Below are 16,782 nucleotides of genomic sequence, written 5' to 3'. Positions count from 1 at the left end.
GAAGCGTAAAGTGAGAACTCATCATATCCAGCTTCATAAGCGGATACTTAGTAATAATGGCTGAAGCAGTATGTTTAATGTGGCAAGGCTCATTTATTTGTCATGACAGTTTTCACAATGCCTATCAAAGTGCTGGTAAGAGGAGATGGATATGGCTCACATCAAAACTTGGACTAGTAATCAACTTCCTCTGAATCAGCATATACCCATTATAAAAGAGATATGCTGTTATGTGAAGAACTATCAGAAACAACTATATACTTCTGAAATAGGCAGTTGATACTAAATTGTGTTGAAACAACCCAGAAACACAAAATCAATATTGTATAAATTTGTAAAAGATAATTTTCAAGTTGAAATCATACATCCCAAATAGTATTAGCAAGTTAAAATTATTTTGATGTATTTGTGGACTCTTGTATTCCTAATCTACTGATGGAGTTACACAGGTTACGCTTACCTGTGCAAAATGCCTCAGTACCACATTTCTTCCTGCCTTAGATTTCTTTCTATATTACATTCTTACCTCCATCTCTTACCTTTCCCTGATTTTGTCTCTCCCCACATCTGCAGTCCTGGTCATAGTGGTGACAAGAACAGGCACCTAACAGCTGGGGTTAGGCATTCTCTCCCTCCTGCCAGGTCTCTTGAGTTCCAGGTACTACTGGCTCCTGTCTCCACTGAGACACCTTTTCAAAGAAGTCATGCTCAGGGCCTGGACCACTAGTGCTAATGACTATATTATTTTGATTTTGCTCCAGAGTGCTCACAGGTTAAAGGCAACTGGTCATACTGAACATAGAAATCTCCAAAAGCTTGCACCTGGTTCTTCAAATAAAGGAAAACTGGGGGCTTGATGATCAAGTAGTAATCCTGACAGTTACCATATTATACAGCACAAGCTAACAACTCTAAATTTTATCCAAATCATTTCTATATAGCTTTAAGAAGGAAAGATGTCCCTTTTAGCTGTTGTCTTGCTCTTATAACAGTTTTCTTTAACCCACCCTACAGCATGTCTGATGACATCTAGCCAGTAAAGCCTTAAATTGTTGTCTCTAGAAATCTAGAACTGAATGGGTTCCTATCATTTTTTTGTAATCCCACAGAAAATTGAAAAAACCCCCAAAACTACTTTTTTTGTATTTAGAATTCCAAGAATACATGAGTCATGTGCACAGAACTCAAGACACCTATACTATTCTAGATAAGAGGAAAATGGCACAAACGGGCCCTTCTCACAAGTCACATCGGTATGGCTGACAATGCTCAGAGGTCAACAAAAAGTTCTTCGCCCCTTAAAAGAAAGTTCAACAGCAACATTTTATATCACTGCGAAGCCCTGAGAAAGGGGCAGAGAGCTACAATTAAAGAGTTCATATTTATTCTTAAATGACCTGTCTACAAAAGATTATAATTTCAAACCAATGTCATATCATGAACATAAAACTGAAATTTATTTCTTTTCCTTGAAAATTAAGCATCTAGGTCAATAAATTAAAATACATACATACATATCCTTTATACCAAGAGACTTGTTTTGGTCTTCAACAGCTACTTTTCTTCCCCATTTCACCACACGAAAGCAGCTCGCTCTCGTAACATGCGGACACCAAAACGCTGCCATTCTCGCTGATAAATCCACAGTTCCTGAGTTGTATCCAAACATGCCAACACTGCCCCTCCTTTCCATGCAATCAGCCGAGGATCCATGTCCTAGACAAGTGATAGAACTGTTTCAGTATAAGTAGACAAGATGTATACTTCATTTATTTAATCTGGGAAGGATTCCTGCTGAGTCCATGTCCTAAGAAGCCAGGTCTTCTACCCATATTAAGACAGCGGGACTCATGGACAACTAAAACCTCTCTGATCTGACAAGAGAACACTTTTAATTTTTACTATTGAACATGCTACTCTTCACTACTATTCCACAACAGGCCTTTAAGCAGGAACATATATAACAAAATAATTTTGATGTGAGTGGAATAAATACATTCCCACAATCCTTCCCTCCGAAGTAAAATAATATCACCAGGAACTGTAGTGAGATTTAATACAAACATGATATATTTCTAAATTCCTGGGTTTATATTTAATGAAATTCAGACACAATGTATTTCAAAATTCCTGGATTTATACTTCTTTTCAAGATAGTTCAAACCAAAAAGATTTTTAAAGATCTTTCTAGTCCAGGGACCAGCAATAGTTCTTGACTATAAGAGGCTGTCAGGGTATGAGAGAACAGTATTCTCAACCCACCTGATTCTCTCACAAAGGTGGAAGTCAGGTGCAGCAAGGGCCAGAACCAGGAATTTAGTCACCTAGTCCAGAGCTCCTTCTGCCACATCTGTGCCACACTCAAGAGTAATTTTTGCACTTCCTCATACTCTTACAACCTCGCCTGACACAAGCCCAAACCTCCCAGGTTTTAACTGTCCACTTAGAAATAACCACTGCTGGTTTCATTTGCATACAGTTCAATTTGCACCATGAAACAACACACCTTAGGCCTTGTAATTACATCCACATTTTCAATAATTCGCCTGAACGAAGGTGGCATTTTGTTGAGAATTCTGTGCTGTAGAAATTCTTGAGCTTTATGAAACATCAAACCACCTCCCACTACCAGGATAGAGCTGTACATCTTCTTTTTGGTATCATCAGATGCTGAAAAGACATAGATATCCCTTCTACTTACCACCACCACCACTAGGCCAAGCCACAAACATCTCTTGCTTATCAACTGCAATAACCTCCTCAAAGATCTCCCTTTAGACCACTCTTAAACCCACACAGCCAGAGGAACCTTGTAAAACACAAATCTGAGCATGCCGCCACCCCACCCTTCATGCCTTGTTACTCAAAGGATTAAGACCAAACCCTTCAAGGTGGACCATGAGGTCCAGTGTGGTGTGGTACTCACCTACTCTCCAGCCTCATTCCCACACTCTGCTTCCCACATCAGTCTTTGCAGCTTTCTTCCTCTGCCTGGAATGTCACTCTGTTTGTCTAACAATCTGCTCTCACCTAAAATCTCTCACATGGCTCTTCAAGAAAGCATTCCCTGCTGCCCACCCTCCAAACCTTCCCCAGAGTAAGTAAAACTCTTTTATTACATCTCTAAATCAGGAGCTCTTAGGACCCTATAGTTCAACTTTGCAGCACCCACCACAATTATAATTTCATATTTATGCAATTATGTTATTCTCCCTATGCTATAAAATCAATAAGGCAAAGAACCAATTATTCTATTTCATTACTGTACTCCTAACACCTGGCAAAGCAAGGACAGAGTAGGTGCTCCATAGTTTCTGAATGACCATGATACACTGCACAAATATACCCTAAATTGAACCAACTTATTTGTTATTTCTGGTGTCCCCAAATGTGCTTACAACAGCAGTCTATGCTATGCAGGATGGCTTTGTCAAGGCCCAGGGCTTTCCCTTCAAACAGTGAGATGGCAGTTTTCCTGGACATCAGTGCAGTGAGGGCCTCCTCTGAGTCATTGCCAGCCATCAGGCAGTCTCCCTGAGATGATCCTAAATCCACCTCCTGAGAATGGAGTCTTTCTGGAAGATCAGAGGACTGGCCACGAAGATCTCCTTCAAATCCAATGGGTTTGGATGCTGATTTTCGGTCAGCAGTAGCTTTTGCAGACTATAAATCAAAAGGACAATCAAGTAGATGGTATGACCATAACAGAACACTGTTGATATTGTCTTGCTAGATCCTACCCTTCCCTGCCTATCATGCCCCATTATGAAACAAAAGCCAGCAAGTTATACACATACTGCCCAGCACCCAATCCCAAGATAACCTAGGAGTGAGGAGTGAGCACACTCTAAAGCCAAAGCAGTCTCTGTAGGACTCAGTGTGGGTCTACCACTGAATGTTAGTACTGATAACATTTTTCCTGAAGTGAAATATTTCAATAGGATTCATGGGCCAACGGCTACTAGAAAATCCTCATTTTTAAGTTCTATCTACTGCTTCACATTTGCCTATGGGGCAGGAACAAAGACTAGAAAAGGTTTATAGTTCTCATCTATTTTTCATCATGAGCTCTGATGTTTCATTAGCAGGTAAGAGCTTCATTTTATGCTCCTACAGCAGACCTCTTATTACTGAAACTAGTTTTGAACAAAAAAATTCAGCTCTTTGCCCATGTCATATACCTTTTACAATGTAATTAATTATAAAGTAGGTGAGATGCTACTGAAAATACTACTGAATCGATATTTAGTAGCAGATAATGTAAGTAAATAATATTATGGCAAAAGAAAAGTGTTTTCATTAACTTTTTAAGTACATGGCATGGCATTCAGAAAACTGAATTAATGTCTGAATAAAGAAGTCGGTCATCTGGATTTTAAATTCAGACTTTAATCAGGCATTGTAATCCCAGCTACTCAGAAGGTTGAGGCAGGAAGATTGCCAGTTTGAGGCAAGGCTGGGCAACTTTGTGAAATTCTATCTCAAAATAAAAAATAAAAAGGGACAGGGATATAGCTCAGTTGTAGAGCATTTGTCTAGCCTGTTGAAGGCCCTGGGGTCAACCTTCAATACTGTAAAAGACAAAACAAAATTCACACTTCATCTCTAGTTCTACAAGCAGTATCAGGGTTAGTCTGTTGAAGACCGAAATAAATGATCAGTGATCTATTAATTCTGGGCAAACTTCTCCTGCAGGGTCAAAATTGTCTCTTCTCCCACCAGAATTACTATGAACCTGTTCTTGCTTGCTCTGTGTAGCCAGTAGATAATGCTCATCATGAGGATCCTCAGGATCACCCTGGGATCTATGCTGCAAAGTTGTCATTTTCTGTCCAACAATTCCAAAAGTTGCGGGGTAAAACAAAGCCATTGGAGCCTGAGCATGAAAAGAAAAGAAGAATCAGAAAGATACTGCCTCCAACTTCCAACTAGCAAACCATGTTCCCAGCAAGTGCACATTTTCCCAGTGTAATTGATTGAGCCTGGATAGATTTATTTTTACCCAAGATATACACATCTATGGGGTTACCTGGAGTTTTTCATCTCCTAACCGAAACTGGTAAAGCAAGGCAGGAGAATCTGGATGGCGAATCTGAAACTCATGGTCCTGAAGCCCAGAGATGTCCTGATTCCAGGAAAAGATGCTGTCAGTAAATCAGTAAGAATGCATGTAAACTCCTCAAATTATGCATAAGCCTCTCCATCATCTAAATTTTATAATAAAAAGGCCACCCTACAACTCTGTACCACTCTCACTATACTTAATAAAAAAAGTTCCAAATTGGGTGTGGGGGCAAACACCTGGCAAATTCAAAGCCAACCTCAGCAACTTAGCGAGACCCTAAGCACCTTTGCAAGATCCTGTCTCAAATAAAAGGAATTAAAAAGGGGTTGGGGATGTGGCTCAGTGGTTAAACACCCCTGGGTTAAATCCCAGGTACCAAAAACAAAAACCAAAAAAAAAAAAAAAAAACCAAGAATTCAGTTGTTCTTTGCTTTCCTATTTAACACTTCTGAAATGTATATCATCTGCAGTTTTCATTTTTGATAAACATTAATACAAAGAGTGACCTCAATCAATAAGCAAATTCTCTCAACTAATATATATCTAGACCCTTTTTATGTTTCTTAGAGTCTTAAAACTTAGAATTCTATTATCTGAAAAAGTAGAGAAAAAAAGTCAAATACAAAAAGTAAAAAAGGTAGCCAACCCATATCTAATATATGTATGCATATATTATATATACACATATAGATATGATTTAAAGGTTAACTCTTCACAATACTAAGAAAGTGCTTCAAAATTTAATAAAAATGTCCACATCTATGTATTTTTGTTACTTTTATTATACCTAAAGTTTTATCTTCATTCTTATCAGTGATTAGACACCTTCAGAGAAAAATGTGCTAAATTCTCCTGAAAAACAAGCTGTGCATTCTGGGTTCAAGAGAGCACCTCACTATCTTGACCATATCAAAAAGCTCTCACCCCCTTGAGAGGAAAGCTTCTAGGCTTTATTAATTGGGTTAAAAGAGCAGTATAATTAATCTTAAAATACCTTTTAAATATTACATTTTCTCTACAAACAAAAAAATAATAGGTAATATTTTGTTCCCACCTGGTCTAAATGACAAAAAGTTTCTTTAAGGTGCTGCAGAAGAAGGCAATCCATTTTATTTGTTAACTGGCATTCTCTGTAAGGGAATCCAGCTCGCTGCATGAGCCAATAAAAACATCTTGACACGTCAGATCCTCCATAGGCCAGACAAAGCCTAAAGTTAAAAGGGCAGACTGTTAAATCTGTGAGTTAGGAAGGTGCAAAGAGTGCTTCAAGAACTCCTTTAGGCATAGTACAACACAAAAATTTTCAAATGTTTACTGTAAGAACTGAATGGAAGAATGGAATGGATAGTGGAAGGGACAAAGGGAACTTTAGCCAAAACCAGTTGACAGGGCACCTGGAAGCAGTCATTTCTAAACCCTAATGATATGAACATGCTTTTTGCTGTTTGCAAAAAGTTTTCAAAACACAGAATATACATTATTAAATCCAATTCATTTTCAAGTTAATGGCCTTTCACTAGATCACAATTGTTTGGCTGGCTGCACTCACAAGCATGAAGAGGTAACAACATAAGACAAACTTATGAGGGAAAGACTTAGGGAAAATTGTTCACTAACTGAAAGTTTCTACAACTTAAGAAGACCACTGTAAAATTAGTTTAATGGAAATAGACCTGGGTCCAGTATTTTCTCCATACTTTGAGAACAATAATGGCAGAGCCACGCTAGCTCATACTGGGCTTTATCTATTTATTTACACACACACACACACACACACACTCTTTTTTTTTTTTTTCAGTTGTAGATGGACACAATACCTTCATTTTTAGAAATGATGGTGGAATGTGATGGTCATTATTATCCAAAGTACATGTATAAAGACATGAATTGGTGTGAATATACTTTGTAAACAACCAGAGATATGAAAAATTGTGCTCCATATATGTAATAAGAATTGTAATGCATTCCACTGTCATACATAAATTTAAAAAAAATTTTTTTAAAGTAAAAAAAACTGTTTGGTTATGTTTCATTTACATAATGACTCTATCCAATTGCCAATTATAGTTTTTAGACAGTTTACATTTTATTACATCTATATATTATTGTAATCAGTTCTTTTTAGTTTCCCAAAGATTTTTCCTGATGGTCAATGATTTGTTTTTATAATTACTCTGTTCAGAAAAATCAGTTATATTTTCTATGTAGTGTATGTACATGTATGTATTTGCACAGAAATATCTTGTTTTTATGTAATTAGATGCAACTGTTTTAATGAATTGGGATGAATAAAGGAAAAGTGATGAAAAATACTTTTTACAACAGAGCTATACGAGAGCATAAAATAAACAAAAACAATGTCAAAAAGAAAAAAAACAAAAAACCTTTATTTATTTTTTTATGTGGTGCTAAGGATCAAACCCACAGCCTCACATGTGCTAGGCAAGCACTCTACCACTGAGCTACAACCCCAGCCCTCATATTGGGTTTTAGAATGTCTTGTAAATTGGGATTGGAGGCAGTAGATTAACCTTTTCATGACCACCTTGAATCCTGTTTATATTCATTTCTTCTGTACCTGAAACTTAATCTACCTAAAGTAAGGGACAGAAGAAAGCTGTCTCAGGACCACAAAATGATGCACAGAATCCATTCCTGTACTACCCAAGTGGCTTTACCTGCAAAAAGATGTCTTAGGAAGGACATGCAGCAAACGTGCTCCTGCCATTTATTTTATTAACTTGTTACCACTGATGACACCATGGGAAAACAGCCATCCTTTGCTGTTAGGGTGTGATTAGCTTTTCTATGGCAGGCCACAGTAAAAGAAAAAGTTAACATTCACACTTCCTCTATGGGAAGGCATACAATACATGCCAGGACTTTCAGGAGTTATTGACATGGATTCACACTAGAAAGTTCCAATAAGGGCAATCATTTGTTTTCAGTCTTGCTAGAATTTATACTCCCACAATCGTGCTGGTTTCCTATGCTGACTTTTAAATATATAATTTCTTATAAAAATCATTTCTAAACCCTAATGATATGAACAGACTTTGAAGGGAGAGGGAATAGGAAACATCATCTCACAAGTTCCTTACCGTGTGTTCCGATGAGACACCCCATCCTCCACACAGCACACGCTTGTCTTCTGGTCCCCAACATCTACAATACATGTGCTGCTTAAGCCACTTCCAAAGGTAGCACAGACAGACTCCTGATGGACTACAATCCCTGAGAAACAAAAAGCAGAGGACTAATCAGCTAGAGAGCAGTACATATTGTAAAAACAATTAAAGTCAGGAGCCTAGAAACTTTCAGGAATGTATCTGCATTAATCTTTTCAGAATAAGCATTTAAATGAATCAATGAATTAGATTAACTTTGCCACTAAAAAAAGAACAATTTCATTTCAAGTAGGGCTCACTGCAGGGCTAGGGCTGTAGCTCAGTGGTACAGTACTTCCCTAGCATGCATGAAATACAGGGTTTGAACTCCAGTACCACAAGTAATTAGATAAATAAAAATTTTAAAAAATTTGTAAATAAGTCTCACTAGAATAACACACATACCTGAAAAACCCATCTTCATCAGTATCATATTCACTAGTTCTTTCACATGCTGTTTATTATAGATATCAGGAATTAATAGGATACATCTATAATACTAAAAAGAACAAAGAAAAAAAGGTGGAAGCGTTAACACATCCAGTTAAGTCCAATCCCACCACACCTGTCCTTATGGAGGCTTCCCTACACAGCAGTTACGGCTAATGGCTCAGAGGAAAAACTTGAACACATGTGCCATCCTTTAACATTTTCTGTTTCTTTATGAAACTCAAAGTCTCCCCCCACCATACTTGGAATCATCTCAGATTTGTAAAATGAAAGATAACTAATGTGTCTGAGACAGAAAACATAAACATGAGCAAGCTTGCTGACTTCCAAACAGCACTGAGACTCCCCAAAGCAAAACAATAAAAAAGAAGTCATCAGAAAGGAACTAATTGAGGAAGACCACCACCCTAAGGTTGAGAATGCTTCAAGAAGGACACTGTACCACAAACAACTTGGTAAAGTCTATTTGTGTTGACCAAGAATCTTTAAGACAATCCAAATTTACTGGGAATTTTAGCTTACCTTTAAGTCTTTCAGTGGGATTTCCAAGTACTTTTGTATTGCATGAGACCATATTACTTCAATATCTGCTAGAACAGCTGTAAGGGAGCCCCCAGGTCCCGGATGAATATTTAACTGGCCTCTTCTGATAGGCCAATGGATATTGTAACAATCCAATGGATTAACATACAAGGCCTAGAAAAGGCGGGGAGGGTAAGAGGTATATTTTAAAAACTCTTCTCCTGGAGTCAAAAAACTAAGACCAGAATTAATATTAACATTTCTGAATGAGAAAATGGGGAATGTACCTCAGCAGCACTTGCCTAGCACGCCTGAGGTCCTGAGTTCAATCTCCAGCACTGGGGGGCGGGGGGGGGGGGAATACTAGGAACAACAATTTCTGAATGTTTTAGATGTTGAATGTGAAATATTTAACAACCCAGGTATCAGTGTGAATATCTGATCCTCAAAGCAGAATAACCAAATGTTAAGAAACAATCGGAACTTGGTAGCAAAGTGGATTTTAAGAGAAAGATCACGTTTTTTCTTTTTTCATTTCATTGTAAAGACATTTCTTACCTCTTCTCCTACCAAATACTCAGGGTGATGAGACGTGTTTGTCCACTTATTTCCAGAACAGTGATCTAAAATTGCAGGCCGCATTTGTTTGTTGTAAGAACGTGCCTGAAAAAAAAAAAAAAAAGAAAGAAAAAGAAAATTAGTTGAATTTACACAAGAAGGGGAGGAGGGCAGCATTAAGAATCCCTTTAGTTTCTCTCATTCACAGAACAATTTTAATCACAGATCCAAAATACTAGGGAAAATATTCACTAGTCACCGAAAGATTTTCTTGTCCTTTTCCACAATCTTGGTTTTTCCCATGATTTTTACACCTATTTTGTTATTTATAGACAGTCCAAAATTAAAACTATATACTGCTTAAAGATGAATATAAATCTATATGTAAATCTAATTCAAGTCTGCATTGGTTTATATTAAATTGAAGAATACAGTTAAGAATACAGCTTCCTACCAAGATCCTAGATTATACACTCTCCAGTAAAATATAAACTTTTATAAACTTGCCTTAATAAACTACCTTATAAGTTAGTTGGCTTGCCTAAGTATTTGTGACACTAATTCAAGTATTCTAGTATTCAATATACAGTTAAGAAAGGAGTTTCTTTCTTTTTAAAGGAAATCTCATCTTGTATTTGCAGAATAAAAGGGAAAACGTGTGAATGGTATTACAGTCATGTGCCGCATAATGATGTTTTGGTCAATGATAGGCCACATATAAGACAGTGGACCCATAACAATGATAATGGAGCTGAAAAATTCCAACTACCTACTAACTCATGACATTACTCACTCATTTGTGGTGATGCTGGTATAAACAAATGTACTGCTCTTCCAGTCACACAAAAGTAAAACATGTACAATTAGGTATAGTACTTAAACTTGATATTCATAATAAACTATGTTAATGGTTTATATATTTATACCATTCTTTTATAGAGTATATTCCATATGTGTATAAAATATTTAATATAAAATATTATTTTATATGTATATGTACATATATTTTATATTTATTTATAAAAGTTAACTGTAAAAGATTCTCAGGGTCCTTCAGGAGATATTCCAGGAAAAGACACTGTTATCATAGTTCCATGTGTTATTACCCATGAAGTCCTCCCAGTGGAATAAGATGTGGGGGTAGAAGACAGTAATACTGATGATCCTTACCCCGTGTTGGCTTAACGTGTGTGTGTGTGTGTGTGTGTGTCTCTCTCTAAGATTTTAACCAAGAAAAGTTTAAAAGAAAAAAAAAATTTAAATAGAAAAAAACATAGATAAGGGTTTAAAGAAAATTTTTATACATCTGTACCATGTTTGTATCTTAAGCTGTATTATTAAAAAAATGAAGAAGTTACAGCAAAGTGGCTAAGTATGGAGCTGAACACCTATAACCCCAGGTATTGGGAGGCTAAGGTAGAAGAACTGCAAGTTTGAGGCTAACCTGGGCAACTTGGTGAAACCGTGTCTCAAAAAGAAAAAATTATGTGTGTGTGTATGGGCTGAGATGTAGCTCAGTGGTAGAGCACTTCTGGGTTCAATCTTCAGTACTGTTTTTTGTTTTTTAAAGGTTTTAGTAAAGATAAATTTGTTTCTGAAAAAAAAAATTTAAGTGTTGCCTATGTATACAATGTTTATAAAGTGTACAGTAGTGTACAGTGACATCCTAGGCCTTCATTCTCACCACTCACTGTCTCACCCAGGGAGACTTCCAGTTATGCAAACTCTGTTTATGATAAATACCCTACACGGGTATACTTTTATCTTTTATTCTGTATTTTTACGTACTTTTTATGTTTAGATACACATATACCTTCCATTGCATTACAACTGCCTATAGTATTCAATACAATAACATGCTACACAGGTTTATGGCCTGGGAGCAATAAGCTATCCCATATGGCATAAGTGTGTAGGCAGCTAGATCATCTAGGTTTGTGTGAGTCCACCCTGTTATTTGCACAATAGCCCACATTGAGAGACATATGATAATAAAAGTGGAAAAGAATAAATCTGAAGAAAAGGTTGACTAACCTGTTCAGGAGACACAGGAATTCGTCTTGTGCCATTTGACATTTTTTTAGACCATATTGCTTGATCCACCATTTTAAGGCCATTTTGTCTTTGTTCATTACTTTCAGGTTTCTGAGGGGAAAAAATTGAAAGATGATCAGAATAAAGGACTTAGTGAAAAGAGAAAGCTACTATTTAATCCAATATTAGGAACTACTCCCTCATCAACAAACAGCATTTCCTTAATCTCTGTCATTTGCAGTAATTTACAGGATTCCAAGTAATCTTTTATTGTAAATAAAAAAGTCAAAAATGAAACTCTAACCAAACCCTAAATATTAGCAAAAATCTATACCCTCAAGAGACTTTTGATTGTTAAAATTTTTCACAGCACTAATCAAAGCACATCTACTTCATGTTTACAAAGTATTTCAGAGATTCTTCCATACATCTATATTTCTCATTTCAATTTTGTAACAATGTCACATTCCTTCTACATATTGTATTTTGATTAACCAAATATACAAGTTACTAAGATTTTGTGGATTCTTACATGGGCGAATTATAATTAAATTTATAACTGGACTTCAGTAGTCTGCTAGTTATACTAAACAAGAGAATTCTAAAGGTTACCATCACAATTACAAAAATTTAAATTTCTAAAACTGTCCTTAACTTATAACTTGAAAGCTAGAAGTGGATCATGATGCAATATGCAGATTTAACAGCTAACACAAATTTTTTTCTAATAATTACCATCTGCAAAATAAGACTGAGTGAATGCTTACTTCAGGGAAATTATTTTTTTTGTCTTGAAATTATAATTTGATCTAAGACTATAGTAAGTGGTTGGCCACAGCAGTTCAATTTGCTAATGGTTTTAAAATATGAGTTGGATTTAAAGTATAAGTGTCTGGAAAAGAAAATACAGTTATCAGTTAATAAAAACCCATATCATTTTAAGTGACAATTCTATAACTTCCATTAAAGATCACCTTTATCAATATCCAATTAATCTTAATCAGTTAAACTGAATTTATTTTTGTTGTAACTAATTCTTCACAATCTAAATCAACAGTTCAGATAAAAAATGACAGTTGTTATTATTTTAAAACACAGTAAAGCTATGAGGATGTTTGTTCAAGATTCCCAGATACTCTTGGGTGTCTAAGCCCTCACAAGGAAACAACCTTGGGCTTTCTCCCCAGGTCCACTATTTTGACTTACATTTAGTCCTTCCCTTAAGAGCCAGTTGTCCTTGTATAGGGGCTGCCCTTGTTGTTTGTGTCTTCTTGCAATGACATGAGGAATGCTGGCAGGGAGTGTGTCTGTGGCTCGACCAATTCTCAAAGTTGTTGAACCTGGATGTATTACAACAATGAAGTTGCTCTGGATTTGCTGCAAATGTGAAACACAGGCGTGTGATCTCAGTAAATAATATACAGGTGTAAGTTAATCAATCCATTGGTAACAAACTAAGTTTCCTGTAAAGACTACTGGACTCAAAAAGGGTATCAAAATAATTCAGTAGAGGAGTTTAGAAATATCCAATTACTGCTCTCCATCTTTTTGTATCTGTATGCTCTCGATCTGACTCAGAGTGCATACAGCTAAACAAATATTTGCTTAAACAAAATTATCCAACATAAATTAACACATAAATACTGAGTGATTATGTACCAGAGACTATGGGTACAATGACCAGGATGAAGTTTCTACCACCTGGTTTAAGGAAGACACCTTACTAAGGAAGACAATTAAACAAGGTATAGAGGGTGGAAGAATATGGAGAATACTATGTTCTAAGATCCATATGAATGACCTAAAACATTTGTTAAGGTTGAAAAAAAAAATGTCCTAAGTTTTCTGATTCAGAAACTCCAGGGAGAACACCTAGGAACTGACAATTTTAAAAAGCTCCTGAGGTGATTAATAAAAATTACTTAGGTTTGATGGAAAGGGTCAGAGAAGGAATTAATGGAATTACTACTTTATAATGCTGGAAACTAAGACTTTATATGTTAATCACTTCAAAATGTGTCTACCAAATGTATTATGGCATTATTTTTAAAACAAGGTTACCCTTGTTGGTTCTGTATTATTTACCTGACATAGCAAGAGCTATCCTCACAAATCAGAAAACTTTGCTGCAATTCACAATCCATCCTTGGATAATGGTGAACAAGGACTGACAAAGCAGCACAAATCCAGGACGGTGGCAATAACTGTGGGCTTTACTTTTACATGACAATCATTTCAGCTCAATAAATCTGAAGAGGGCAGAATATAGAATTACTTGGGAGAACTTCTGCTACATGAACTTGTTGAAGGTTCCAAGTTTCAGTAGGGAATGAGAGAAGGGACTGACAATCTTTTTCACAACAGGGATGCCTTAATTAAGAATTGCAATTCCAGCCTGACTCTTCAGTACCTATTTTACCCTGACATCAAGCTATAGTTGTCTTCTTACCCGTCTTCCTTCAAAACAGTTTTGTGGATTGTCAATAAGTTCAGAACCTCTGCCTAATTCTCTAGCTTCACTCCAGAACCACTTTCATTTTAACCTCTTTAATCTTAATCTATATTCCTTTTTTAGATGGGGTCTTGTTATGTTGCCAGGCTGGCCTCAAAAACACAAACCTCCTGCCTCAGCCTCCCAAGTAGCTGGAGTAACAGGTGTGCACCATCAAGTCTGGTTCCTCTTGAATTCTTAACTCACTGACTTTGGAGCCTTCAAACAGACAACTCCTTTGCTTTAAGTGTTACTCCTCCTTCAGGTCTGAAGTTAAATGTCATCAGACAAGATTTGCTGCCCACATCCCCAGCAACCTTATGGTATTCCTTCCTTTATAACATTGTCACTTCTGTAACTATTTATTGTTTGCTCCCTCAACATACAATAAACTTTCCATGAGAAGGGATACCTGTCCTGTTCACTAATCTATATCCCAGCATATGGGTGACAGGAGCCTGGGAGGTTATTTGTTGAATCACAATGGCATCATTCTTAAGAAGCAACGTGTTGAGCCGTACTTTCCCAAGCTATTCTGTGTAAGGCAGACATTTGTCCAACATATTGGGGTAAACAGATGAGGCTGCCCACCATCAGGGACACCTGTACCTCATTAACAGCTTACAATCTGCAGCACGTTGACTGGGAAGCTCTGGAGTAGAAAATGCAGCTTCTTAGAGTGTGGACAAATATTTTTTGGTAATCAACATATTTAATATATTAAAAAATGGATACATTACACACATTATTTCTCTGGATTAAGTCTTGTTTTTTTAAACAAATCTTACTATATTAAACAATATAGGTATCACAGAGAACATGGAAAAACTAAAGGGTGCTACACACACTGACTGCTGTAGTGCTTAAGGGTCCAGGCTTAGGATTCATAAATCTGGCTGCAAATTCAGAAGCTACTTCTTTGCTCTGATTACATTCTTATCTCAAGCACTCATGTGAGGATGAAACAAATTAATCATTAATCTTGCAGCCCAGCCATAGGAGGCATGGAGAGAAGCACTTAATACAGGAAACCTTCCAAAGTTCTCCATTGCCTTCAGAAGATGCCAGACTCCAGCTTATATGATCCTCACAATATGGCTTCTGCTATCTTCCTCAACTCCAGACATCCTGATTTACTGCCTATCCTCTCTAGGCCCAAGTGTCTTCCGTGCTGTTCTCCTTCCCTTTCTGAACTTCCCCTGCTCCTAATTATCTTCAGGTCTCAGTCCAGATGTTACCTCCTTTGGAGAAACCTGCCCTGTCAGGGCAGAAGGAAGTGCCTACTGTCTGCTGTATAATCCTCTGTACTAGCCCATTTCACACCATATTCTGTTATCGGCTGCCCCCCACAACAGCAAGCTCTACTAGGAATAGGCTCCTGTATAAAGTGGGAGAATGACAGGGAGTAAGAACAGGCAAGGCCAATACAGACCACCTAGCCTTCTCCTTCAACTGGAGAAAGCAGGCTTCTGCAACAGTAATAATCACCAGAGGGCTTCCCATGTGCCTCACACTCTGCTAGGCATTTACAACTGTCCTAACCCCCCATTGGTGAGGAAGTTGGCTCAGATGACAAGGTGAAATTCTGAGCATTTAATGCCTCCTATTTCTTTTGTGAATTGTGCATTATCTTTTCCAGTTTTCCTATGAGAAGGTGGTGTTTTCTTCACTGATGAATAAAGTGCTTGCAAATGTACAATAAAGATCCTCTCATGCCAAGCTAATGCAAATTTGTTTTTCCTGGTAAGTCTGACTTAATCTTGTTCTCTTCTGAACAGGCAGGTCTTAATCTCTATTTTAGAGAAAAAATGTCTACCTTTTCCTTGCTTTGAAGTTTGAAGAATCTTTGCTAACAATGGAAAATAACCTGAACATGTAACAATCATCAGCTGCAGCTCCCTGTGAGCCAGCCGGGTGCTAAACTCTCCCTGCGGCCACGTAAACCTCAGAGCAACTTGGGAGGCTGGTGAAGCACCGTCGTAGTTTCCGGGCTGGGGACGCCGGGCTCAGAGCCAGGCGGAGCCGGCAGGAGGAACACGGAGCTCGCGCACGGACCGCCAGACTCTGCTGCGCACCGCGTTCCCTCACAGCCCGCGAGCGACCGGCGCGAAACCACCACCTCGCGGCACCACCCCTAGCGATATGATCCTCTATCGGGGGAAACCCGACCCCTTCCAACGGCCGCCAGGCCTCCCTTCCTCGGTCGCGTTGTGAGCCCCGGCCTGGCCGCGGAGGACCTAGGCTAGGCGTGGGGTCCTGAGTCCAGCCCCCGGCGCCCCACCTCCTGCAGCGATTCCGGCACCAGCGCTGGCACGATGGGCCGCTTCACGCCGCGCTGCTCCTTCTCCTTCTCCCCGCCCTTCTCCTTCCCGTTTTCTGCGTCCCCCTTCTCAGCCTGGGTCATCGTGGCGGCGGACGCCCACCAGCCTCTTCCTCAGCTAGACCTCCAGAGCGGAAAGGCCACCGCGCAGGCGCAATTTCCCGCAGGGCTGCCC

General features: G+C 38.1%; 1 protein-coding gene across 6 annotated transcripts in view; it reads right to left on the bottom strand.

Moving 5' to 3' along the window:
* Positions 1-16,782, bottom strand: part of Actr8 (actin related protein 8) — a 24,064-nt gene extending 7,282 nt beyond the window's left edge. The window contains exons 1-14 of one of the 6 annotated variants that reach the window (XM_013361873.4): positions 16,569-16,708; positions 13,882-14,045; positions 13,003-13,173; positions 11,797-11,907; positions 9,763-9,867; positions 9,205-9,378; positions 8,638-8,731; positions 8,167-8,299; positions 6,120-6,273; positions 5,030-5,125; positions 4,736-4,876; positions 3,399-3,663; positions 2,507-2,670; positions 1,431-1,716 (exon numbers count right to left, since the gene is read on the bottom strand). In XM_013361873.4, the coding sequence (XP_013217327.2) occupies positions 1,573-1,716; positions 2,507-2,670; positions 3,399-3,663; positions 4,736-4,876; positions 5,030-5,125; positions 6,120-6,273; positions 8,167-8,299; positions 8,638-8,731; positions 9,205-9,378; positions 9,763-9,867; positions 11,797-11,868 (1,542 nt within the window). In that variant the 5' untranslated portion in view covers positions 11,869-11,907; positions 13,003-13,173; positions 13,882-14,045; positions 16,569-16,708 and the 3' untranslated portion in view covers positions 1,431-1,572. Of the gene's footprint in view, positions 1-1,430; positions 1,717-2,506; positions 2,671-3,398; positions 3,664-4,735; positions 4,877-5,029; positions 5,126-6,119; positions 6,274-8,166; positions 8,300-8,637; positions 8,732-9,204; positions 9,379-9,762; positions 9,868-11,796; positions 11,908-13,002; positions 13,174-13,881; positions 14,046-16,568 lie in introns of those variants that run through there. The other 5 variants (XM_021731146.3, XR_001229995.4, XR_001229996.4 and 2 more) reach the window with 5 other exon arrangements.

This window comes from Ictidomys tridecemlineatus, chromosome 2 (assembly GCF_052094955.1).
Source record: "Ictidomys tridecemlineatus isolate mIctTri1 chromosome 2, mIctTri1.hap1, whole genome shotgun sequence".
NCBI classification, from domain to species: Eukaryota; Metazoa; Chordata; class Mammalia; order Rodentia; family Sciuridae; genus Ictidomys; species Ictidomys tridecemlineatus.
This window is presented reverse-complemented; position numbering and strand designations above follow the sequence as displayed.